Source organism: Eschrichtius robustus, chromosome 9 (assembly GCF_028021215.1).
Source record: "Eschrichtius robustus isolate mEscRob2 chromosome 9, mEscRob2.pri, whole genome shotgun sequence".
NCBI lineage: Eukaryota > Metazoa > Chordata > Mammalia > Artiodactyla > Eschrichtiidae > Eschrichtius > Eschrichtius robustus.
The window spans coordinates 10,265,514-10,293,187 of NC_090832.1; the positions used below are offsets into that span (position 1 = coordinate 10,265,514).

The 27,674-nt window shown below is 42.9% G+C and overlaps 1 protein-coding gene across 1 annotated transcript in view; it reads right to left on the bottom strand.

Annotated features, from left to right (window-relative positions):
• The window catches only part of ARID1B (AT-rich interaction domain 1B), a 405,049-nt gene that overhangs the window by 36,033 nt on the left and 341,342 nt on the right, over positions 1–27,674 (bottom strand). The window contains 2 exon segments of the mRNA XM_068550751.1: positions 6,542–6,687; positions 23,885–24,212. Coding sequence (XP_068406852.1) covers positions 6,542–6,687; positions 23,885–24,212 — 474 coding nt within the window.

Below are 27,674 nucleotides of genomic sequence, written 5' to 3' on the forward strand. Positions count from 1 at the left end.
CTTTTATCAATATTAGTTTTTCAAAATTATTACAGCTTTAATAGAGTAGGTGCAAGTAGAAATATGCCCAGTGTCTAAATTGCTCATGAGGGGTTCAAATGCTGGATATGTCTATTTTCACTGGTTGACTAGAGGATTTATTGCTTTCTTAACTTCCTAAATTCACATAATCCATAGTTTGTAAAATCATTTACCACTTTATATTGTTTCATTTGAAAATCGCACCTATTACATGTGGCCTAGGCTACAATAATGGAAGATGGTTGTAACAGATGACTTCAAAAACAATAATCAAAAGTAATTTTTGAAGGAGACGATTTCTAATTATTTTGCAGTGGGGCTGGTTTCCTTTCATTCTGGTGCAGTGCATACATGGATCAGTCCTCAGCCTCAGCTCAAATGCCCAGGTTAGACACCCGCACCAGCTCAAGTCAACCCTACGATCCCAGGCAAAACTCATTTTCTAGCTCCTGGCTCAGAAATTCAATCAAGTTCATTTAGGCTTTAGAATGAAAGGTTCACCAAAGAACAACGGATTTACAGGCATTTACTGCAAATACTACTAGTTATTTTCAAGTCAAGAATATGGATTTAGATTTCCTTTTAAAGGAAGAACAAGGCTACAGTAGGGAATCAGTGTAGATATCCAGGGAATAACAGCTGAATTTCTACAGAACCCCACTGTGCAAACCATCTGCACAGCACTGGGCTGTTGAGTGTCACACCACACAGCTGTGTGAGGAGGCAGAGGGAGGAGAGGTGGAAGGAGAAAAGGGAGAGGGGAGAGAATCACGAGCCTTGTAAATGAGTGAAAAACCGAAAACATTCCCATTTCAAAATAAAATAAACCTTGAGGTTTTATGAACAGGACCCATTTTACATTCTGCAAATCAACGTGCTGGCCCAACCACGGCAGTGCACATGCAGCATAATGTGCAAAAAAAAAAAAAAAAGCTTTAAAAAAAGGCTCCACAGATTGCCCACTACAAAATGATTATTGCACATATTCATGTATTACTATGTTTTAGAAAATAATTAGTTTTAATTACAGCAGTGAGAGAGTGAGCAGGGCTCTGGCGAATTAGCTGGCAAGCTTTGTGGTGCTAATTTGCTAATATCGTTAGCATCACTGCAGGTTGAGACCAGAGGTCCTGCCAAAAAAGCCTACCCAGGCACGTGCCTGTGAGTTTACATCAGCACACTCAATGATGCGCTGAAATGCCTGTATTTTCCACGGGCACATTGGCTTGTTTTTCAAAGCCCATTCGCAGCCCAGTCAGCCCTTGAAGTCATCACCACACACACAAATCATAATTGGGATGTTTTTCTTTCTTTTTTTTTTTTTTTTTTCCAAATTACTTTCAATACTTAGACTTTAAGAACTGGAACAAAAAGCTTTTTCAAGTGATGCAGCTGCAGAGAAAAATCTATTGGGATCAGCTAAAAATGCTGTTATTTTTGTGAACGTGTGAAACCTCAAAAAAGCAGCTGAGAGATATTACACCAAGAAGACAGCCTCGTGCAAAGGAGTGGATTGCTTTCGTGCAGTTTCACCTCTTGCGTCTAGCGAGATAGGAATCAGTAAATCTATACATTAAGAAACCCCCTTTGTAGAAGAAGAGAAGGGGAAAGAAAGCAGGATGAGTACGGAAAGAGGGGCTTCTTTATGAAAGCCCACATGTCCTTGCCAGTTTTTCCCCGAGTGGGTTCAAAGGGACGACAGCCACAATTCCAGAGAAAGTGGCAAAGCCATGGACACACAGCTTAAGTCCTGCTCCTCCTAAGGTTGTAACAGATAGTTTGGTAGCATTTATAATAAATTATGCCTGAATATTATTTTTGAAACATAGTAATTTCTTTCTAATTCCTTCTTCATGCATTAAATGTGTTAATGTACATAAAAGGCGATTTTTTTAGCATAAAGAACTAGGCCAATATTGTATTATGATAATTAATGACAATTCACAGTGATTTAAAAATCACACTTAGATAAATATAAGCATGTATATTGGTTTGAAATTCCCCAAACTTCTTCATTTTCTATTATATATTTTAAAATGGGCATTCAGGGTATGCAAACATATTTCGAAAATTACATTGCTGGGACTTCCCTGGTGGTGCAGTGGTTAAGAATCCGTCCGCCAATGCAGGGAACACGGGTTCGAGTCCTGGTCTGGGAAGATCCCACATGCTGCGGAACAACTAAGCCCGTGCACCACAGCTACTGAGCCTGCGCTCTAGAGCCCGTGTACCACAACTACTGAAGCCCGTGTGCCTAAAGCCCGTGCTCCGCAACAAGAGAAGCCACCGCAATGAGAAGCCCGCACACCGCAACGAAGAGTAGCCCCTGCTTGCTGCAACTAGAGAAAGCCCGCGTGCAGCAACGAAGACCCAACACAGCCAAAAATAAACAAACAAATAAATAAATAAAATTTAAAAATTACAATGCTATATTATTTTGAGAGATAAATAAGGATAGAATATAGACTAATAGCTTTACTTAGTACTCCTGCCTTACGATGTAAGTTTTATTTTACTAAACGGATCATAAGGTCTTTCCTTACTGTGGCTTTTACTATTCCTTTTGTTAAAATGCTAATTTTTGACTTCTTACCAGAATTCTCAGTGAATACTGCAAAGAGCCATATGCTTCCCAGGGCACTGTTACTCCAGGGGCACTATTTTTTTCTTCTTTCCCAGAAGAGAAAGACCACCAATATTATAAGGATTTATTAAATCACGTCACTGTTATTCCTCCTCTTGACATCAGTAATCCAGCATGTAAAGTTCAGACATAAAAAGGGGCAGTAAAGAACCTCTGACTGAAGAAAGTGCTGTGTGAGTACTGCAAATACATTTCAAGTAGTAGCCTCTGGCTTTACCATTGGAATTTAGAGCTGAATGACTTCTTGGAGTAAGTGTGGGTCAAGGTCCTAAGGCAGTTATTCCACCTGGATTTAATATATTCAAAAAGAACATAAAGAACATATGGTGCAAGTAAGACGGATCTTAAACGTCCATTCCTACTCTCCCAGCTACCTTTACTTAGTCTCCCTGCAAGGCTGCAAAATCATTCCCAGAAGATGGTAAAATAGGACCGGAAACACACAAACAGATCTTTTCTGTTCATGGTAAATAATATACCATACTCTGTAAAATATTTTATTCCTTGTTTTTGAAAACACAAAGGGTCTATCTACGTGTATACATTCGTAGATAGTCACGACTATTTTTATATGTGGCAAATATATAAAGAATACTCTTAACACATACAAAGGGTATGAGAAAAGTTCAGGAGAAACACTTGTCTCTGGCTGGATCAGCAAAGCCTTGAAAGAATCCCCTGAAATTTCCCTATGCTGACATACCTCCAAGGGGACAGTGCCTGGCCACAGTGGCATATGGCTGCTCATTTACTAGCTGTAAGTTATTCAGATGGAAATGCCCTATACTGTGTACAGTGACTTCTGGTGAGGCAAACTTAGAATCACAGACGGTAGATATATTTTCTATCATTTAGATATCTTCTTGAAGGTGACAGTTTACATGCAGGTAAGTATACGACTAATGAATATTATAAAACGAAACATAAATAAGTACAATGTAACAACACAAGTATTATATAAGGGTATATTTAACGAGGTTATACATAATTTATAATTTTTCCCATAGGAATACATAATTCTAATCTTTTAGTCCAACTACATATTTTACAAAAGCTTCTTTAGAGGGAAACAATCCCCACTGCTCACCATCCCACTTCTCCCCACATCTGAAGTGAAGAAAGAGGTGCCACCTTCACAGTCACACTGACTCCATTTAAATAATTACTTGCTCACTGAGGCTTGTAATAACTTGTCACTACGCAGGAGGACTGGTTTTGGCCCTGCACACTGTCTACAGCACAACTGTCTGAACTCAGCAAAGGGGATGCTGGAATGCCGGCTACACAAAGCTGCTAACTGAGGTGCACAAAACCCCACTGGCCATCACTTGTATCATCTGCACCTTCTCCAAAGGTGTCCTTTGTTGGAGAAAATGCTTTGCTGTTGTCACTGGTAATTTATCTCCATGGGCCCAAACCAAGTAATCTGAGGTGGTGATGATTCAAGCCATCTCTAGAAAAGTCAAGTGCACACCTTCAGACCAACACTCCTATCAGGAGCCACGCTGTCACATTCTGGGTTCCTTTGTCATTCCTGTTTCCCTCAGAGATTGTAACACGGTTATAGCAGATTCACACGTATCTATCAATAGAGACACAGTAAATGCTAAATCATCAATATTCCTTGGATATGCTGGATGATTACTTTCTATCAGGTAGCATTTGACTTAATAAAGCTGGAATCAAATCACATAAATGGGTAGAGGAAAATCTGATAAATGTTTAAATTATTAAAAATTCAATACTTCAAAACACACAATGCAATAAAGAAAAAAGTATACTACTAGTAGCCCATACAAAAGACTGTGAGGATAAATGGCCTTTCATTGAACATTTCCTCTGTATGAAATAACAAATAGCTGAATTATCTGAATAATAATAATAAAAAGAAACCCTCTCTGTGAATCTCCATTAAATTGGTTATTCCTCAGGAATACATAAATCTTCTTAGGCAGGGCATCTATTTGTTGTTGGTTATTTTTTGTGGCTCTGGGGTCCAAAGGAAAAAAAGGGAAAAATGAGTATTGCTAATAGTGGGTGAAAATTTATTGTGTAGTTTCAATGCTCTGAAGTAATTTTATTTCAGCAAGCCAGACAAAACACATAATGTCATAACCCAAATACACCACTACCTCGGACAGTGCTGGGAAGGGAAAGGGAAGCTTCTAGCTAATAGTTCAAGCTTTTTATCTTTCATTTCAAATGTAAAAACATCCACCTCGGGGCTTCCCTGGTGGCGCAGGGGTTGAGAATCTGCCTGCCAATGCAGGGGACGCGGGCTCAAGTCCTGGTCTGGGAGGATCCCACATGCTGCAGAGCAACTAAGCCTGTGCGCCCCAGCTGCTGAGCCTGCACTCTAGAGCCTGCAAGCCACAACTGCTGAGCAAGTGAGCCACAACTGCTGGGCCCGTGTGCCACAACTGCTGAGGCCCGCGTGCCTGGAGCCCGTGCTCCGCAACAGGGTTGGGATGGGGGGGCGGGCACTGCAGTGAGAAGCCCGCGCACTGCAGCTGGGAGTGGCCCCCGCTCATCGCAGCTGGAGAAGCCCGCCCGCAGCAACGAAGACCCAATGCAGCCAAAAATAAATAAAATAAATAAATTTAAAACAACAAAAACAAAAACATCTACCTGCTGGGATGAATGCCTGTTTAACATCAGGAAGGGCTGTTGGATTTATTTATTTAAAAAGCTTCATTTTCACCAGTAGTTTCTATTTTTTCCTCTTCCATAAACTTTTAAAGAGAAGTAATCAGGGAATGGCACTATTAAATTAGACCCTAGAAACCAACAACCCTAGAAGCTCAGATGGGATGTAAGCCCAGCCTCTAGCTGTCTGTCCTTCCTGACAAAGAAACAACAGCTCCTGGGGCGTCTTTCAAAGATGGAGAGGTCAGAAAGGCAGCGAAAGGCAGAGGAAATGAAAAAAGGTAATAAGAAGGAGCCCAGCCTCTGACTCCACAGTGTTTTTCTAACACATCATAAAGCACTGCAGGACGCACAGCTGGCTATGCAAAGCTCTGTAGTAACTAAAGGAGGGAATCCTACCCAAAACGTCGGTGCCAGAAAAAGTTAACAGGTCAGGTGAAATACGTCATCGTTTTCTCATTTAAAGAGCGGTGCTCACCATCACTAGATAGGGGGCTTGTAAAGGGGTTCAGGACCTTGGGGGCCTAAGAACGTGGAACATTCGCACAGTTTTAGACATTTTTGTTATTTCCACAAACTGACAGCATACTCTTACTCCACTAATCAGATGGGATTTGGTTAAGAATGCAACTGTTGAGATCATAAAGTGTGCTGAAAAAATTAAACATCATGAAAAATTTAAAACAATTCATTTAAAAATGTATAATTTCTCAACAGAGACAGTCTATAAATAGCACCTATAAAAACAACTATTTTCATGTGTAAATTTAAAGGTGAGTTTCCCTAAATGAAAAAAAACTATTTCAAACACCCCCTTGTCCTGCCCTTCAATCATTTCCTCTGAAACATGAATTTTAAATGTTTATCTCTACCACTATCAAATGGAGACTACAGACTTTGTCATGGAATCTTCCAATACTCCTAATAATGCCCAAAGACAAAAAGAGCTTAGTGTATATACTTTGCAAGCCATCTCCAATGACACTTGAAATATGTCCACATGTTACACAAACACAGAATGAATAAAAATAATTTACATAAAATGTAATGTAATCCTCAAGTCTTAATAGATTGAGCAAGTATCCAAGCAGCAGAGAAGTAGTATGTTCCCCCTTTTCACCAAATGATCCGACTGCTTGGGTTGCTTTTATACTCTCAGGGGTACCAGCCTACGAGGAGAAGAGGGAAGGGGGAGGGCAGCCCTCAGAGGCACAGAGCTGCCAAGGTTACCTGTCGAGCTGTTCACCATGTTGGGCGTCAGGCTGTAGGGGGGCGCTTGGGTGTTCATCAGCCCAGAGCTGTTGTTCATGGGCTGGCTGTAGGGAGAGCTGGAAGCCATGAGTCCACTCTGATTCATGCCAGGAAAGCCGCCTTGCCTATATGAAGAGAAAGCACATGCATACGTATCCTGACCACGCACAGTAGCAGCAGTTTACCCCGGCAGTCATTTCTCATAATGGCAGTCATTTATGCAAGGGGTGGGGCCATTATTGTTCTTGTTCCCTTAAAATAATTTCTTGGACCGGGAGGCTGAACTCTACCGCTAAGTAATCATTTAATACACTATGTAAAAATTCCAAACAATGTAAGTTCCACAGATAACCATGTCCGGTGTTCCAGGTTATAATTTATATAGAGGAATATAAGCAGGAAAAGGGGAACTTGAAATAAGAACAGGAATTACAAAAGCAAGCAAAATTAATTTCTAACATTTAAAAAGATTTGACTCTTTATTAACACTACTTAATAGCCTCGCATCGAAAACCAAACGTCGAGAAACAAAAAACGAATGGGCAGTGTGAAAATGTTGTTTAAAAACATTTTTCTTTGACCTAACTTTTCTGATATAATGAATACTGGAGAAAGCATTTCCAAAGCTCCCTTCAACATTCTGCGATTAGGTACTATTAAAAACACATCAATTTTCCTATATTAAAATTACACGGTAAACATCAGACTTCCACTTCTTTTGTAGGACGTCTCCTGTGACAGGAGACAGGGGAGCTTTTAGACTGGCTGTACGTGTCCCAGGCACCCCTCCCCCACTGCTGTGCAGACTCATTTTTCTGGTGACTTAGTTTTGTTAGTTTTGTGCCTACGCTCTGCTCTGGGAAAGACAAACTTCTCTTCACTCTTGCAAAGAGGAAAAGGGTATTCTTTGATCTGAAGGAGACAACTGTCACATAATGTCATGTCTCTAACGGCTGGAATGAGACAGGGAAAGGTGGGGAGAAGAGGTTTAATTGTCCCAGGAAAATTACAATGCAAAAAGAAAGATGATGGCAATGTGGCAAAATCTTGAAAAGACTCCACTGTTGTAGTCAAGCTTTTCTTATGTAAATAGTATACATTTAAAAACTTATCAAAGTTTTGGCGACTAACGTTTACTCTTAGGAGTAGAGCTGATAGGAGAGGTAAAAATCCCCAGACACGTTGTTTATCTGTTCCAAACTAATTATAATTACAACCGCTCCACCTCCATTAAACTGTCATTTGGTGGCTCTTAATGCATAATAGTAAAAAAAAATTTTAAGAGATTCTTTAAGAAATTAACATAAGTCATTAAAAAAATACTATTCTTTTTGTGTAGCTATTTTCAGTGGATTTAACTTTCTGCTTGGTAGAAGTTCAAACATGGTCTATCTGAAAATTCAAAGTACCAAAGATTTGAGTGGTCTTTTCTTTCTTTTAAATATTTTACCAACCATTCAGAGAAGTTCTGTACAAACTAACACTTACGACGGTTTGGAAAGAATGTCCCAGAAGTCTGAGAGGCTACTGTTGTGAGTGAAGCTCTGGGAGGGAGGGAGTCTTACTTCTGCCCTGAACCACAGCTCACCTACCCCCGCTTCGAATAACTAACGCTGGTGGGACTAGACGGCAGTTCATTAGGGTGCGCCCAAGATCACCCAATGGCTTCCGATTAACCCCTAGGTCATCAAATACTTATACTACGCTGCCCAGCAGCTATGAACATACCCCTATATGGTTAGGGTCTTAAACATCAGCAATGTAGACTGTTGGCATTGACTTCACTATCTTAGGTTCTCTTCTGAGGTGTTTCATTCAAAAAGACGATTTAGCATGCGTGTAACTGTTTCAAAGGAAAACAAGTAGCACCTGTGGGGACTGTCCTCTTAATTTCTTAGCTGATAAATCACATGAAGAGCATCCTTAACTTATGAACAGGCTGTGTGTTGTGGAGACTACTTCCAAGCCAGTGATTGCTCTGACCTGTCCTTCAAGATCCAGCTTTATGGGCAGCCTCCTCTATGGAGGCCGCCCTTATTCTCCGACCTGGAAGCTCTGCCTTCTCCAGACTCTGTGCCTATATAGCTTTTTATAGCTTTATAGCTTCTGCATTTTCCTTTGTATATTAAAATAATTTGTGATCATGTTTTGGCTCTTATAGGTGTATACGCCTCCTGAGAAGTACAAATGAGCACATTACAGCTACTAAAAAGTCTTTGTTAAATGAACGAATTGATAGAGAACATTATCATTGTGCATAGGCATTTTGAAAGATGGTCCCCTTTTCAAACTTCCACCAAATTCAGTTTCACATGTGGTGAAACTAACGTGTATATAAAACTAACAGTTCCTTAAGCACACTTGTCTATAACTAAGGTGGAAAAAGAGAATCAGAGTATAAAATCCATCAGGCAGATGGTTCAATTAAGTAACCTCAAAGGCCCAACTCTAATCTATTATTTCTCCCCCAAGTCTGCACAGTTCATCTTCAATCACTGTAAGATGATCAAAGTGCACATAACAGAGGTTTTAAAAAATATACTTAAAATAACAAAAAGTTAAAGATTTAAAGGTCCATGTGGTGGATGTCAGTTGCTGGTTACAACGTTCCTCAATTAAACTATGCCTATAGTTTTAAGAGTCTGGTTGGAAAGCCAGGGCTCTGGACTCTGTCACTAGTGACACCTTCCACTGTCACTGGGATCCAGGGGGAAAATCACTTTGGCTCTCTTAGCCTCAGTTTTTACATCTGAACATGGAGGCAATGATAATGATAATAACATCAATAACTTATCAAGTACTTACAAATATGCGTGGCATGATTTCTAGGTACTTTACACATTTAATTTTTTAAGTTCCTGGAGGAAGGGAGGTGGCACTATGTTCACATACAGAGAAAGAAAATAAGGATCAGAGAGACTAAATAACTTGCCTGAAGACACACAGTAAGTGGCAGAAACAGAAGTCCCCAAGCCTGCTTTCAGCCCAGTATGCTATATACTTTCTCTCTAAGGGCCCTGTAACAACGCTAACTCTTGATGAGACAAAGCAGCCTGTTGTGTTCTTTCCTTTTGTCTACCATACTCCTCCTTTTGGTGTAGAAAGTGACAAATCAGAGCAGTGCCTTCCTCTGGGCTTCCTGGAGGGCTCACTCAGTGAGGTGGACACAGTGAGAGGTAGTGGAAGTGGACAGACCAGCCCCCTGGACACCGGCCTTGAGGAGGGAGTTTATCCTGGGTACTACGGGCCTCTTGCGTAGTACCCAAGCAAGGAAGGAGCTGAGAGGGAAACGGGCCTTCCCAGGAGAGCAGGGCACGTGCGGCCACGAGCATAGCACTTGGCCACCTGTCTAAATGGGGGAGAGAGCCAGTCTGTCATCGCCACAGAAGAAATCCTATTCATTACTGCTTTGGAAATGACTGCCAAGACTATTGGTAATTTTGAACAAGCAAAATGGGCTTGATACTAAAAAAGAGCTTTCAATGCCCTCTGTTGAATTTTGGAAATCGAGACAATTTGTTTTTTGGAAGGAAACATAAGATGGTTGCCTCCCTGACTAGGCCGGGCACTCCAACTTACTGTGGTGTCGCTGACATAAGAGCATTTCCAGGGCTCACAACAGAGAGCTGATTTGGTTGGGCTGACTACCATTACTAGGACCACAGCAGCCTCAGAAGATGTTGGTCGCTTTCCAGAGGCAGTGCTCACCGACTACCAGCTCTCTTTCTGACCACAGCAACGTTTGGAATGCTCCAAATGGAATTAGGAGAGCAAAGAAACAAGTCACCAGTTCCTTGTTTTCAAAAGGAAACAAGAGCAACAAAACAAAAACAGGCAAAAATACAAACTGACATGAGGGAAATATTTTCAACGTAAAACCCTACCAAAACGTGAAGTTGTACCTGGAAGAGCAAAGTGCCCTACCTTGATCTTTGGGTCTGTGAACTGCTGGGATGTTGTTTCTAGCGGGTCTATGGGCTCAGACGGTTTTTGTTACGAATGACCGCTCTCCTGATGGCACGGATTCCTAACCCGCAATGGCTGTGGCAATGAATGCCCAATAACGTCTGGGGGTAGGGGTGATAAACATTGGAAAATAACGTTTTGTTGCTGTTATGCTGCTGAGGCAGCTACTGGACTGCGCCCTGTGGAACCGACCGTGTTGGGCGGTGCCACAAATCACAAGGCGCTTATTACCACGCGGCCCTGCGCTGGCTCGGGAGTCTCGAGGTGTGACGTAGGCGGTTGCTATGTAAACGTCCGGACTTGCAGAGTAACCAGAGGCACTTGAAATTGGTCTTCAGTTGGGGCTAGACCTACGTGTTTAAGATCTGTCATTCCATGACAAAAAGCAGGTTATTACAACGAGAATGATTCAGAAGTGGAGCTGGCAAGCGCACTTCCCTCCAGCACTCCTCGGTCTACACACACACAAGTGGTTTCTCATAGCTCATCCTTTTATTCACTTTGGAGATTTCTCAAACATTACACATTAATCTGCCGATAAAGGGGCTGGCTTTGGGGGAAAAAACCCAGAAGCAAATACCAATTTTAAAGTGACCATTTCCAATGGTTCACCGTGAAAACAGAAAGGAGGATACAGCTTCCCACCACAGTTTGAATTTAGCAGGTAAAAATGTCAGTATGAAATCCAATACAGAGTAACCACACATTTCTAAATATCGTGTTTTTAAGTCAACTACAATAAACTTTAAAGTAAAATGAAGTCTGGATATGATTTTTGTGCTTTAAAAGAATATTTAGGCCATATTGTTTTAGCAATCACCACTATTTTTTCTCAGTAGGGATAGACTGGAAAGTGTGAAATGTTTATTTTGAAAATGAATGGATTTCTGATACAGCTCTTTGGAGGAGGGTAGGGACAGACAGAAGAAATGCTTTGGAAATAGACACCACGTGAGTGAAGCCATTTTATATAAAGTCCTAGTGGCAAAGACACACGGAGAGAAGCTCCACTCTGAAGAATCCTAGCACTGAAAATATCATTCTTGAGTTATACTCAAAAGGAACATAAAGCGGTGCATGCTTTATTGGACAACGGTATGACTGCCAAACATATGTATCTTTCTCTATACGTACTGTCACTATGGATGTAGTTTAAGTTATGAAGCCAGAAAAGACTGCTTACCGACAAAATAAATGAGACTAACACTAAAACTTGGGGTACTTTCCCACTTAAGCCCAGTAGTTATCAGAACCAGGAACTTGAAACTCTGAAAAGCCCAATTCCAGCAGTCTAACCTCGGAGAGCTCCAATCGTATACATAACATTACACAGGATGCCCTATTTTAGTAAACACAAATAATCGGTTTTATAAACAAATAATTTGCACGTACGTGTCCAGATCACTGGTGAAACAGACTTTCAACCTACGTTACACAGCAGCTCTTCCAAAGCAGTACCAAGAGGGACACATTCAGTCAAGATTATTTAAAATCTAATATCTGAAGAATGAAAATCACTAGCTTTGCCCCCAAAACAACACAATCAAAACAGAAGTGAAAGCTGTCCGAACTGCAGCCCATTTTCGGTGTGGCTAATCCATCAGTACACCTGTGACAGCAAATGCAACTGCAGTTCTAGTGGGGAAACAATGTTATAATCTCAACAAGCCAGTTGCTTTGGCTAGAAATCAACCCTGTGAAGGTGAAGTGGTGCTTATATCATTAAACCAAAGACAAAGAACAAATGCAAGTGCCAATGACTTAAAAATCTGTAGATTCCTAGAAAGATGCACAGCCACACACTACTTTTTAAAAAACGATCGCACCCCTTTCACTCAGGAAGGCATGCTATAATAACAAAATTAGTCAGAAATACCTTCGGTGTAGCTGACAGTTAGTCATGTGTTCATGATGGGTGTGGGAGGGGAAGGGGAGGAAGGAGCCCACCAGCAGGCCCAGACAAAAGCAAACACGAGTCAAGTAACGAGAGCAGGGAGTGTCCAACTGCAACCTCGCCGTGCGGATAAAGGAGAGGTGCACACACTGGGGGTGCTTATAATGAGGAGGTCAGAGCACGCTCCCTGAGGAAGGGATGCTGGCCCCTCTGACCCCCCTCCTCAGGTGAGATCTGAGGGATGGAAAGGGACTCAGTCAGCTGAGGAGGGGAGGAGAGGAGAGATTAAGAGATGAGAGGGAGAGGGCGGGGCCAGGTCACGTGGGGCGTACGGTTCCCTGGGGTTTCGCCTGTACCCTAAGAGGAGCCGGCAGAGACTAGGGGTTTAAGCAGGAGAAATGGCAGAAAAGGATGTGTATTTCAAAGGCAAGGTCCTCTGGCTGGGGGGCGGCGGGGAGGTCACACCAGAGGCAGGAAGAACGAACGCAGGGCAACAGGTGTGTGGCTGTCACGCGAGTCCAGGTGAGAGAAGGTGGCGCGCGGAACCGGGGTGGGAGTGACGGGGCGCTGAGCGCTCCCTCAGAGGTAGACCGGCAGCACTCGGTGATGAGTCAGACATTGTGGGGAAAGAAAAGGTGGCCCGACGTCCCCTGGTCTGCCCGGCTGCACAAGGGGCAGGTGAGGGGCCGCTGCTGCGAGGGGAGACCCGCGAGAGACGCGAGCTGCGCTCGGGACACGTGGGGTCTCAGCTGCCAGGAGGCCACGTCGCGGAGGCGGCTGGAGACCGGAGTCTGGGAAGCGGAGGGCGAGTCCTTTCCGTCAGCCCTCCTCCCTAGGCAGGAACGCCCTTTACAATACTTCTTGGTCTGTTTTCTAAGATCTTCCCTGTTGTGACCATCACCTGTTTTCAAGGCAGCCTGTTCCTTTAAGGAGAGCTGAAGTGGGTATGATGACAGCAACAAATCAGCTAGAGCAACAATTACCAGTCACGTCCCAGCTATAAATTAATAACCCCCCACACCCTTTGGTAATTGATACATTTAAGTTTTCTTTCTTTTTTTTTTTTTTTCTTTAAGCATGGGCAAAGAGGAATGTAATAACATTCAACATCTCTATGAAAAAGACCCTTTCAATAGAGGGGAGTAATGACTTTGTTAGCAAATTCTCCAGAACTGTCTTTAGTGAGTGTATATTTGCAGGTAACTCTTCAGAGCGTAACTTCTCCCACGCGTGTCTCCGCCATGGGCCTATATAACGTGGCGTTGCCCACAGGGCCTCCCTCTGAGCCTAAAGCATTCCTCCTGGTTGTCTCCACCTTTCTCCAGAGAGCTCCAGAGAGCTGTATTTTCACCCCTGCATCTCAGTGAAGCTGTTTCCACCAAGCACGGAGGAATCCTGCATATTCCATCCTGAATCTCCTGAAACCCTGTAACATCAGAAACCTTGTTTCCCTCTTTGTTAACCATTTCCTGCAGACTTCACAAAGGGCTCCAACCTGCCATCGGTTCTGCTCCTGGCACGCACTCTAAAACGGCACCTGTCGTGCAATTTCAAGATTCAGGACTTCCTTTTCGCTTCAGTGCAGGTAACCCGTTTTAGTTGTTCCTAAAGCAGCTGACTGATCTTCACCTTCTCTCTCAAAGCAGCCAGGAGAACAAACAGAGCTCTAGGCTTCTGAAGCGAGAGACCTCCTTGTCGGAGTGTGAAGAAAGTGCAAAAACTATCTGGCTCCTTGAATTTCGGTAATTGATAACTAAGAATGTTCTCTTCATCTCAAAGTTGATTTTGGTTTGTTAAACCCATTGTTCTGTTATTATGAACTGTTTACTGGCAATCACACAAAAATGAACTAAAAAACTCCCTTTTGAAGGTGCTACATTCAGAGGTTTTGACATCAGCACTTCCTTCAAGGGCAGGGCGTTACGAAAGCCACAGGGGCAGCGCTGGGCCCCAAACCTGTCTTTTCCCTGCAAGAGGTGACCCCAGCACTTTGTGGGGTGGGTGCTGGCACCTGTGGCTTCCGACTGGCCTCTAACAAGACGTAACTGGCACAGTTCCCTTGTCTGGCAAAAATGAGATCTGTTGAACCTTGTGAAAGAAAAACTAGTTGCCTCTGACGTCCCCCTTAGAAAGAAAAAAGTGCCCCTTTCTAACTGAGTTATATTAAAGATCTTTAAGAAAGTTTATCTTGAGATCATAATACCATTAAGACCTCGAATGATTTACGAAGAAGGCTATTCCTTCTCATCGATAGGAGTTTCCACCTTTGCACCAGGACACTCCCTTCCTGGGTACAAGCCGTAAGGGAGAGCGAACTGACAGGGGAATGGGTCTCCTTGGAGGTTTGGGCACCCCGACGACGACGCAGGCAGCAAATGGGTGTGGCAGATACTGAGGAGCCAAGTAGCAGGCAGCAACGAGCCGACCCCAGGGCTGTTTTAGGAGGGGACAATTGAGAAGGCACAGATCTCACGTGCATTCAGACTTCTTGTATCTTAATGGACCAGTCTGTCGGCTAAAAAAAGAAAAATGGAATTTGGGTCCTGAGATCCGCATCTCATACACTTTACCACAGCAACATTCGGTCAAACCCTCTAACAAGGAATGCACTTGTCCAGGGCCGCAGTGCCAGGAAATATATCAATATGGTTATTTCCAACTTACAAAAAAAATCCTCCTAAAATTCTTAAAGATTTTCTGAGCTAAAGGTGGCCTTGGGCCACAAAGTTACTTAATTTATTTCAGCAAAACACCGTTCAAAATTAGGGTAAAAAATGTTGCAAGAAAGGCCTGATAGCTGAGCAAAACTATAGTTCTTTACGTCCACACCAGGTGCTCTGCCCTGAGAAGCAGGAGGGGCAGGATCCAGCAAGTTCGCACTGGTAGGTATTTAGCAATCAAAGGCAATCCAGTAGGAGTTAACTTTCAAAGCAAGGGACAAAAGCTTACGGTTTGGTTTTGTTTTTTAATCTATGCAATGGAAATGGAGTTCAAAATAAGAATGAAGGTCAAGATTAGGAGAGCCTCAGGGAGTTGCTCCCACAGGCTTAATGCTACCTGCTAAGAGGCCCTCTGGGCAGTCGGACAATGCAGCCCCCCACCTATGATCTTCACACGGTCACCCATGACACCTCCCCAACCCCAGACTGGGAGAGACCAAGACCCAGATCACAGCCTCTTCATCACTTACAAACTGTTCTTGCTGCCTTCAGCCCCAAACCCTGCTGAGGTTATGAGACTTCAGACCGAGAACAACTTGACACTTCCTGGTTTCAACCTGAAAGCCTTGCAGGTTGGTGCTGAGGCCAATGGTACTACCTGAGACAAATGTGATCTCAGCACTCCTACCTTTAACAACTCTGAAGAGCTGGGATTGGCTGTGCTGTGCTGCTGATTTTTTCCAGTGATGGGTGGACTGTAATGCTGATTCTAGATGTGATGTTCCCCGTTTGTCCGGTGTGAGTATGTGGTATGTGGGGGAAGAGATGTTAGTGGGCCCGTGAGGTTAGAAAGGAAGACAAGTGGCCTGGATGAGTAAACCTGGGCACACACTCCACTGATGGAAGACTCGTCCGGTTAATCAGAGCTCCAACCCGATACACACAACATTGAGAGCTCTCTTAGGCGTAAGGACGGCACCCAGCTGGGAGAGGTGCAGACTGGGACGTGGATAGAAGACATTCTGAATAAAGAAGGCAGTTCTAGGAATGGAGGGGAACTTGGAATATCTCAGAGTATCAGGAAGATACTGATATCTGAGAGGATGCTCAGAGGTAGAAAGTGAGACAAAAGGTCGCCAAAGCCTGAGTCACGGTATCAGGTCTGTTTAAACATCAGTTCCTTCTAATTCTATCCAGTGTCCCTAGCTCTAGTCCGGTATTTTCTTCAGTCAGCGTCTATCAGGTACAAAGCATGGGCTCTCCGAGCCTGGGCTTTCCTGCCTCTTCCCTCTGTGTTTTTCACCAGTGCTCCTCAGCAGCAGGAATCCCTAATGCAATCCCCAGATTAGTGCTGGCCTTCTACACCAGGATCACCCAGTGGCTTTATAAAAAAATACAGGCTCACGAGCCTCACCTGGCGTGAGGCTGGGGTGAGGGTGTGTGTGTATATTTAAAAATCTCTCTAGATGACAACCAGCGGTTTAAGGAACTTCACAGACTCTAGTCCATTAAAGGTTTGCTGTACATTTCATACTTTGATTCCTTGGATCTCATTAAACTTTGGATCTCATTAAACTTTAAAAAAAAAAACTCTCTTGGTATTTTAAAAATTAGTGTTTTACTACTTTTTGATTTGAAGACTAATAAATGTACTTTATGGCTGCTACAATAATTCCGGAACTCTGAAAGATTTGGTTGAAATCATAATCTTAAAATACCAACACAGCAATATGCATTCAAATTCTAAATTTTGAAGGCAAAAAAGGAGCTCAAAATTAAAGCATAGTGTTTAGATGTTAAAACAAAGGCTAACATTTAATTGTAAAAATTAAAACTCTATTTAAGCCTTTGAAATCTTTTCGCTTTGTCTTTCAATAACATGACTTTTCAAATCATAGCTATTATTTTAATACCTAATTGTCCAAAATCCAAAGGGCTACATTCTTAGTCAACACAGATCACTCACAGCTCTTTAAGCCCATGGACCCACTATAACTGAGGCTGCACACACATGCATTTTCGCCCCCTTCTCTTTGATGTGTTAATGCACTATCTCCATTACTGTGTTTCCACATCAGTGCCTCCTAGCCCAGCAGCAGACTGAGTCATACTGGCTTCAGAGGAAAAAAACAGAGAAAAAGTGCCTTGCTGGCAAATAGCAACAGGGGAAATGAATTATAAATACACCCCACTAAAGAAGAGTTGCTGGAAGCTGTGGGGGGGGGGGGGAGGGGAGGATGGTGCACATAAGACACAGGTCTAAGTGTCTACGTAGGCCCAATCCACCAGGGTCTGTACGTGCAGCCAGCTGTTCCCAAGCAGAGGAACCACTGCTCAGACTCTCACAAAACATTCAGCCACGTCAACATCAATTGTTAGGCTGCTACTGGTCAAGCTACCTTATGGTTAAGACTTCATGAAATTTATTCACCCTGTTAAAGAGTGGCTAAGATTGGAAAATAATATTAATTAAAATCCCTAATCTCCTACTTTACTAAAAACAAAAATATTTAAAAACGAATTTCAGTTATCCTAGCTTTTGGTATGACTTGAGATGTAAGTCTCCAGACTCAGGGTTGTGATATTCAGTATAAAAATTCCCTCCTCGGCAGGAGAAATGAGACTTTTCAAATTGACTCATTTTTGCTCTTTTTTTTTTTTTTTTTTTAAAAAACTTAAGAAGTCTGAGAGTCTTCCTCTGTCTGATATTAAGTTGGTTCAATGGGGAGTCTTTCAGGGACAGAAGACGATGACAGATATTGCTTGTATCAGCATCTCATAGGTGTATGCATTTATCTGGGTAAAAATGCCAACTTCTGTTTCTACTCTTGCACGACTCAGAATCCTAATTTTAACAGCTACACTCCAGTCTCAAGAATGCAACATGTTAAAGCGCCACTGGTGGGCAATTGAAGGGTGAAAAGGACAGAAATTCAAACCCAACTGTGTGCCATCAAGTAAACTGTCGCTTCACTTCATAAGGTGTGTGGTTCCAGAAACAAACGACTCATGATGTGCAGGGAGTCTGAGTGGAAAGCAGCAAAGCGCTCCCTTCCTTTCAGATGCAACAAAGGCTGAGCTAAAGAAAAACAATCCAGACTTCGATGCAAGAAATAGGATCTCCAATAAGACACTGATTAATGTTTGCTTTCTACTAGTATCAATAGATTTGCCGTTAGACATGAGGGGGAAGTAAAATTAAGAGATTTTTTTAAAAAGGAAAATCTACAGAGACAGCACTAAGTAGAAGGAAGAGCAAAAGGCCTAGGAGACAGGGCCCTGGGGTCGACTTTGCCCCGCCTGTAACTAACTGAATAACCCATGGCAGGTAACTTTGTAGATCTTGGTTTCCTTCATCATAAAATTGAGGGGTACAGACTGGATGCCATCTAAAATCTTTCCAGCTCTAAAATTCTATTATTGTACAACTGAAATTCTATATCCTCTTGGAACCTATCCTGGTGAAAATATTATTATCCTAAAGATCTGTGCCAGGACTTTGACACAAACCATCTCAAGTCACCGAAGACTTGATTAAAGTTGAGATATAGGGGGTGGCTCATTTCAAGGAATCAAAATCTACCCTGGCTTAAAGGTCTAGGGCTTGCCAGGCCTTCCGTAAGTTCACTGAAGTCATGCATTATCCTTGGAGCTCATTTCCAAGAAAAAAAAAATCTGGATAACGCTGAAATATCCAAATCCACAGATCAGCTACATTGGGTAGAGATGTCAATTGTCGGACAATACCAGGTGACTGCCACCTAGAATGAAAGAATGAATGCAAAACACACTAAATGACCAAGGGAAATTTATTTTACGTGTGTGTTGAGCATAGAGGTCAATCATCCAAAAACTATGAAGGACTATGTTATAGCCTGGGATTCATGGAAATGCTTCTTTAGAAGCAGTAGGCCAAAGTCTTTCCTAAACTTCTGGCCAACCTTGGCTCGTCTGTGCTCCGACAGCGTCTCAGAGTCCTTCCGACACGGTGCTGCAGACAGCCATCAGAACTGGACTGAAGATGAACGTCATCCGCCAGCCCTGACTAGGCTTTTAGTAAGACAACTAGTATTTCCCACTCTCTGTTTCTCATTACTTCAAAAGAATAGAACATGATCTAGAAATGCTTTAAAACTGAACACAGAAAGGCATCTTCTGAGTAAAAAAGTATATCAAATGTGTATGGGGGGAGGTCCTGGACAGATATTACACATAAATTGCTTATTTCAAATTATTGTATAGTCTTACTCAGCTAATCTAGTACCTGAACAGTACGATTCATCACATTCTATTGTAAATTGTCTGAAAATCAAAACGAGGGAGTCCTTTACTCAAAAGGTGACAAAGAAAAAACAATTCATCCATATGTTCCTTAACTTATTCACCGCAGCAGCTTTACTCTCACAATGTCACTCTTAAAAAAGGAATTAGTAAAACAGCTTCTAACAAGTTTAATCTGTGTGTTTTTTCCTCTATATTATTTTACATCCAACTAGCTGAAAAAGCCTGAAGCATAATTGCCATAATCCTTCATTTCTGCAGTTAGCTTTCTGTCTCTAATTGCGCACACACGCACACACACACATACACACACACACACACACACTCCCTCCCTCCCTTCATCACTAATTTGTCTTTTTCAGATTCTTTCTTAGGCTCTAGGCCCTTTGGGATTCTGACTTGAGAAAGAAGTCATTATAACCAACTCTGTGAATATTGTGTTTCTGAAAGGCTTGGGCCACTTCTTCCTGAGAGACTGCCATTTAGTGGACTGGCTTTTCAAGTTGCCAACCTAACTTTAACCTGACAGAGCTATCAACGGGGAAAGAAAACAAGAACAAAAGCAAAAACACAAGTTTGCTGCAATGAGCTGTTAAGTAAAGCAAAAACATGTTGAAAATCAAATTTCCTAACCCGTAGCAGTGAAACATGTACTATACATGTTTTCTCACATTCAAGCTTCTACTTTTTTTTTTTAAAAAAAAGGGCACAACAGGTTATGTATATTGCAAAGTGCAAAGGAAGGAAGCTTTAAAATAGAAATAAAACTTTTTCTTTCTTTTTTAGAAAGAATAGTGTAAACGCAAACGGCAAAATTCAAAGCTAACACAGATGGGGCTGCAAAGATGAGCCTCTGCCAACTGTGCTTCATACGATTTACAAAGAATCACTCCAACATCTTCCTTTTTCTTATTTTTAATTAAGGAGGAGGTGGCGTATTCTAAGGAAGCTATCTGGATGCTGCTGGCTGAAATGCAGATTTGATCTTCCCGTGCTGGTTAGCTAACATTGATTTTCTGCCCCAGTGGAAGACATTTTACTCTGATGCATGCCATTTAAATTCATTTTACACAGCTGCTTAATGTGGCTTGGCAAGGCACAGCCAAACTAGCTTTGTGGGTCTAAATAGGACTCCTGAGTTGGTAAAGGACAGATCCTATGGATTAGCAGCTGATGATAAATGCTTTTCTCCCCCCACTGTTATCTTCCTACTAACTCATGAAGTGACCTTGAAAGTAGCACAAGAAAGGAAAAAAGAGGAAAGACGATTTCTCCAGAATAAGTATGTTTACCTCATTCTATGCTTATTTCACTTTTAGGATTATGTTTACAGAATTCTTTATTTGTTGGCCCACATTTAGGACCATGTTTACAGGATTTAGAACTCTCAATTGCAAAATTATCATTTGCTCTTGTTGCCTAAATAAATGTATATTGAATATAAAGCTATAAAAAAGCTCTCTGTGTCATGCATTCATAACAAGTAGTGAAAACACAGTTCTGTAAGTTTAGTCTTTAAACAAAGCTAGTTGATTGTTTCCGGTTTTATTTTACAAAATTGTTGTATCTTTCTGCTGAAACTAACTCCTTAACACTATTCAATCTACGTGAGATAATCTTAGTATTACTACATGCTAAATGATATCAGTAAAAATATTTTTGCTTAGATAACACTCAATAATAATATACTTTGAGTATTTACTAACCTAAAGACAGTGACAGGCTGATATTATAGTTTTGTAGTGGGAAAGAAGAGAGATACTTTTTGTTGCTGTATGTAATTCCTGTGTCGAAATTGATAATAATATGGCAACACTGTGTTTAGAAAAAAAATTCTGTGTTGCATTATTCGGTTGTATTCTCCTGGTGACTTTAATATTCTAAACCTCCTTGGGAGAAGGAAATGATAGAAATCGTTGGCGCAGATGTCTGCTCAGTGGTGATGCCACGAGGCCCCTCGCAAGTCCTATTAAGAACCTAAGCCCTGCCTCCTGCAGTGGGGCTCCATGGGGCCACCGCACTCTGAATTCAGGGCGAGCGTGGAAGCAGGTCCCTGTAGTGGCAGGAATGACAATAACACAGTCATGATAACGGTGCTACACAAGTCCTAGACGACACAACGACAACAGTGGGGGACATGACGCCGGAGTAGGTGACTTCATTACTTTTACGTAGATAAAAGTTTTTGTTTCCGTCTCAGGCACGAAGGAAAGAAGCCATGCCGAAGCCATGCAAAGACAGGATCTGGGGGACGGCATGCAGGTCTCCACCAAACTACCACAGTACTGCTGGTGAGAATGAAAAACGAAAACAGAACAAAACAAACAAAAAACCCAAAACAAACAAAAATAAACAAAAGACAGCCCCCTCTGAGATGGATTTCCTTTTAGGTCTTTCACTCTCTTACTTTGGGTGTTCCTTTCGCAGCCAGATGGCATGTTCATTAACAGTTTAAAAAAATGCCCAGGACCCGCAGCAAGTCAGGGCATGTTGCTACCTACCCGTACTGGTCAGGCTGGTTCATCATGGGAGCCTGAGAGGTGCCATAGTTGGGGTGCTGGGAAGAAAACATGGGGCGTCCGCCAGCCCCAGACTGGCTGGGATAAGCAGGCGACCTAATGTATGGTGGCCTAAAGTAGAACAGAAGAACAACTTCTTTGGATTTGTTCTGTAGACAAGTAGGAATCCCCCTGTCCACTATGTTATTTCCACACATAGGTGTGGAGGTTACAGAATGTGGCATAAAATACTCTGTACCATGCAGCTGCCTGGCAGTGGAGCTGGAGAACAATCCTTCAAAAAACAGGGGGTGGGGGGACAGGGCAAAGGAGAGAGAAAAGTAAGATTCTCAGATCCAGTCTCAGTTTTACAGTTCTGAAGCACAGCTTTGACTTTGGTAAAAGCCAAAAAATAAACAGTCTCCATTTAAACTCCTGGAGAGCTCTGATGGGCAGAGTGTGAAGGTGAGGCTTTGGAATGGTCTACCGATTAGAAATAGAAAATGAAAATGCATGGATGTGTACTTATACATTAACTTATATAAAATTATATATAAACTGATTCAGAAAGGGAGCACAGCAAGGCTTTTTAATCAAACAATTATGCCTTCATCTCTACAGTTATCTTCTTCCCAGATCACTATCCAAGGCTTCATGTCAAATGCAATCAAGTACTTTTCTCCTTAAAAAGGAAATAACTTGTGCTTTTTGAGTTGTGACAATGGACAATTCATTTAAACCTAAATTAGAACTTAACTGGACCAGCCAAACCAGTCCTCACGGACAGGTTTATTAAAACATTTTCTCTACAGCCTGCATAGGTTCAGTTCAGAGGTATAGTGCTGGGGTTCAGAAGATCCTAAATAATTGTAACGTGGTTGAGAGGGTGGGGGGGAGGGAGAGAGGGAGGGGGAGAGGGGGAGAGGGAGAGGGAGACGGGGAGAGGGGGAGAGGGAGAGGGGGAGAGAGAATATGACTGACTTTCATTTTATTATGTGGAGCAAACAGTGAGACTGGAAGGGTCCCTAAAATTCCCAAATAGCAACTTCAGAGGAAAAGCAACAAAGGGATACATTTAAACACACACACACACACACACACACACACACACACACACACACACACAGCTCTTATTTCCCTTTGACAAACTCAGAATCTTCTCTCATTTCTTCTGAAGATACCGTATGTTCATACATATCTTTCAGTGTCCTTTGTTTTAAAACATACCTTGACATACGTTAAACATAATTCAAACATTTTTACATGTGAGTCTTTTAAAACATATTCACTTTGCCTCCTAAATTTTAATTTCAGTTATTTTTATACAGGTCAAGTATTTACTTCAAGAATTAATTTTAAAATTCAGGATTAAAAACAAGTAAGTAGTTGAGGCTAGAGCCTTTGCTCTATCAACTTAAAGTTTCGGAAATATAATCCTTGTTTTATCAACCACCTTTTGGTTTGGACAGAGAGAGAGCTATGCCCAGAAAAATAAAATACAACATAAGAACATGAAGTAATAAATCTCACACATATACATTTAGACAAACACACACAATACACATATGTACACATACAAAGTTTCTATTTTAATAAAGATTTTTATGGTAAGGTAAAAAAAAAGAAAAAAAGGGAGAAGTTCTTTTTGAATGTTTTAGATTTTAGCCAGCTTTTAGGCTCTAGAATTTCCTGCCTAAACCTCACTGTGTTAAGTGGAACCACAAAGACACTCGCCATGCCACTGGCTCTAGGTTGCTTGGTGCAGTGACTATTCACAGCCGTTTCAAATAACCTCCCACAGCTGACTTGCCCACCAATGATTCCTTCTTCCATGTCTCATACAACATGATCTATTATTCACTTCTCTGACCTTTATGGTACAGAATATATTTAACACAAAAGGAATGGCCAAGCCAAGGGACCCTCTGCTGCTCTCCACCCCCGTGTGAGCCGGGGATGACGCAGCTCTGGGCTCCACATGTGTGCACACATCCACACACAGACCGCCCGCCCGACGGCATACCTGCTTTGTGCCGAGTTCGCAGCGGCCTGCATCACTGCGGCAGCTGCCTCCTGTGCCTTACGGTTCACGGTTGGCATTGGTGGCCCCATTCCTGGCCCTCCCTGCTGAGACATGCCAGGAGAACTAGGGGTCATGCTGCTCATATTTCCAGGAAAGGGTCTGTTCTGCATCCCAGCTGATGGCATTCGTCCCAGGGGCATAGCACCACACGGCTGGCTTGGCCCTTGTCCATGCATCTGGCTGTTGGCATTGATGCCCATGCCGGGCCCTGGGCCGCTGTAGCTTGCACTGGGCACCCCACTATATGTTGGGGGTCTGGAGTAGTTACCTAAACAAAAATCAAACACAAATTAAAGCCTTTTACTTAATATTTGAACTTGTGAAAACATTCACTGGAAACACTTTGTGTCCAACAATGTGATCAACACAGAATATTAGTCATTATCCTCATTAACCCTTTCCCCTATTGGCGCTGATGAGGTTGGCAGTCTCAAAATACGCTCTCTCTGCACATTGCAAAGGCAAAGAGCCACACAGGAGCACTGTAACACGGAGGGAAACCCAGGCTGATCACTGAGACCATCCATGAATGGACACGGGACGGTAGCGCTGAGTGGTGCTTTAGCACATCCAGCACCTCGTACTCTTGCCAAAATTTAACTGCAGTAAGTATTTCAGCCCCAAGTCCGCAGGTGAACACCAATCTGAGACTGCACCACTACATCACTACCACGCTGGACAGTTACGATAAAGGGTTCAGGAGGTGTAAGAAAACAAGCACATGTGGTCAAAATTACCCTTCAAAACCCCACAGGAGGTGTCATGTGGAAATGCGACATTAATCCAGCACAGTCGGCTTTTCTCTGGTGTCTGGAAGACTTTTTTTGTTTGAGCACCAGATAAAGTGGCCGGTTTGCACTTGATGCCACGTCTTATGAAATACGTTTCAAGCACCGGCATGGCACTCAGCCCAGCGAGATGGTGGCACTGTGGGAAGCAGGCAGGGTCCCAGACCGAGATAAGCGTCCACAGTCTCGCCTCCCATCTCTGCTCACGTGGGGCACGTGCTCACGGGGTGGAATGGCCTGGACTAGTTCAGTAGTTTTGTTTTCTCTCTCCTTCCACACCTTTTATTTTGATTGAGTGCACATAAACTACATTCAAGTAAATTGAAGGCATATATAATGCCACTTCATTAATAATAATTGCTGAACCATACTATGTATGAGACATTGGGCTAAGGGCTTTGCATCAATGATTTCATTCTTTTCTCCAATAATTATATGAAATGTAGATACGACCATGACTCCACTTACAAATGAAGAAAGTCAACAGCTAGTAGGTTAGGATTCAAGCTCAAGCAAAATGATTATGGAACCCATGTAATTAACCAATAAAATACGCTGCCTCCCAATAAGTTACTGTTGAAATGAAATATATGCAAAAGGATAAGTGTCTGTACAATATGGATTAGTGTTTCTCCAGCTGCCCTTACTACTTTCTGGAAGAATCTCCTCATCTATATAACATAACTGTTCTAGGCACAGGGGATGTAAAGTTAAATACAATGCAATTCCTGTACTCAAGAAGCTCACGACCTAAGTGTGTGTGTGTGTGTGTGTGTGTGTGTGTGTGCATGTGCATGTGTGTGTGTGTGTGTGTGTGTATAAGGTGGAGTAGCAGGGGTAAGATGAGAAAAAATACAAACACAAAAACAAAAAGATAATGCACTGTGAAAAGCGTAAGAGAAAGAAGAATAAGTCTGTGTCGGGTGGGGATGCGGGGGGCTGTCCACGGTCGGGGGTTGAGTGAAAGTCTTTGAAAAACCACCTTGGGTCGCAACCCAGGCGTCCGTGTGGGGCAGGCTTTGGGATCTGGGAGAACTGGGGCTGAGGGAAGCCTCCATATATATACTGACCATGTGACCTTAGCTAAGTTGTTTTAACCTTTCTTTGTTTCATTCTCTTCTCTGTAAAACAGAGATAACCCTCTTCAATACTGTCTACTTGAAGAGTTGTCGTTAGGATTAAATGACATAACATGTAAAGTATCTCAAACGTGAGTGCAAAAATGGTAGGGGGTTACTGTTGGATGGTGATTAAGGCAGAAGAGGGCAGGGAGCGCCTGTGGAAGAGGCCGTGGACAACGGCAGAGACAGCGAAAGGGCAAACTCAAGAGCAAGTCACTGCTGAGCTTCGCGTGGCCGTGAGAAGGGGACAGAGGGAAGAGGCCCCCGTATATCAGGCTTCCAAGCCCGGGACCTATTCTGAAGGCGAGAAGGAGCTTCTCCAGATTTTCCAGCAGAAATTGGACTGGATTAGTAACAACAATAAAAGCCAGCAATTGGTATTTACTGTGTGCTAAGCTCAGTTTCGAGTTCTCTGCATTATGTCCTTCAATGCTTACATCAAGCCTAAGAGGTCCCTGTCCTTACCATCCTCACTTTAGGGAGAAGGAGCCTGAGGTGCGGGATGTGGAGTGGCCTGTCCCAAGGTCACGTGGCTAAAATGCCTCAGAGCCACAGTCTGCACCCGGGCTGTCCACGAGCCACACCCCTGACCGGCCTCTCAAATACTTAAGGAAAACCACACTTACGTCACATTATCATCACAGTCGTGAAAGCAGGTCTTCTCAAGTGCAGACCACCTACAAATCTGCAAGAAGCCCAGACTATTCAGCACTGACTGGTATTTGCTCTGTTAGGTGCCTCACGTGAGGTCTCTCACGTGGCTGTCTATGAAGTGTATTACTCACTGGAGACGGTGTGAAGGTCACTGTTCACACAGACCACGGGCCGGGCACACCTTCTGTAAAGGGCTGGAGACTAAATACTTTAGGCTTTGTGGGCTAGATGGTGTCTGTCAAAACTAAACTGCCACTGCAGCCCTGACGTGGCTGGAAGCAACACACACACAAACGGGAGCCCCTGCGTTACAAACACAACGGCCGGCCAGAGTGGCCATCATCTACTGAGCCCTGCCACAGACCGGTCTTGGGACAAGCTCCTTAAGAAAGTGCTCCACCAACACAGAAAGTGACTTGTTACAGCCAGCAGCTGCTTTTCCCCGAATATCCCTGGAAGCCAAAGAAAGGCAGGCGAGGAACAACAGAGCGAGGGAGAAGGTGGAATGGATAGGAAAACAAAAGGGAAGGGAAGGAAGGGACAGGAGAGGTTGGTTCAACATAAATCACCTCAGGTGCCTCCGAGTTGCATTGTGAGTTAGTCTTTTATGCCAGCACCTCAAATTTAAACCGCCTTTGCATGAAGATACTCTGCCTTTGCAGATGTAATCAAACTGATACTGTTTTCAAGTAAAAGGTAAACATTCACTGTTTAGCAAAGTTCTTTACAAAAAGTTCTGAGGTTGCGCTGAATCTCCCGTCCCACGGGACCACACAGAAGGTCCCCGTCTGTTTTCCCATCACACCGTCTCCGCGGAAAGGGCACCTTACGCTCATCCTGGTTGGGAGGGACGCAGAGCAATGGGCAGGATGCTGGGTCCTGCCTCTTCCCACGCCTTCCCAGAGCACAGTCCTCCGAACTCTTCTCTGCAGCAGGTTGAAGACTCCCCCCGCCCCGCCCCACTGACCTCACAGCCCTTCACTTCCAGATTATCTGATAACATCAGTGAGATCCAGCGTGCCTTTCTGGCTCTTGCTTTTATTAAAAAGAAACAAACTCACTTACACTGTGAACACAAATGAAATCAATTCACATATTCTTGCTATTGCTCTGCAGCTAGTTTCCACCCCCCTCAACACCTGATAAGTGACTCATTTGGTAAGAAAC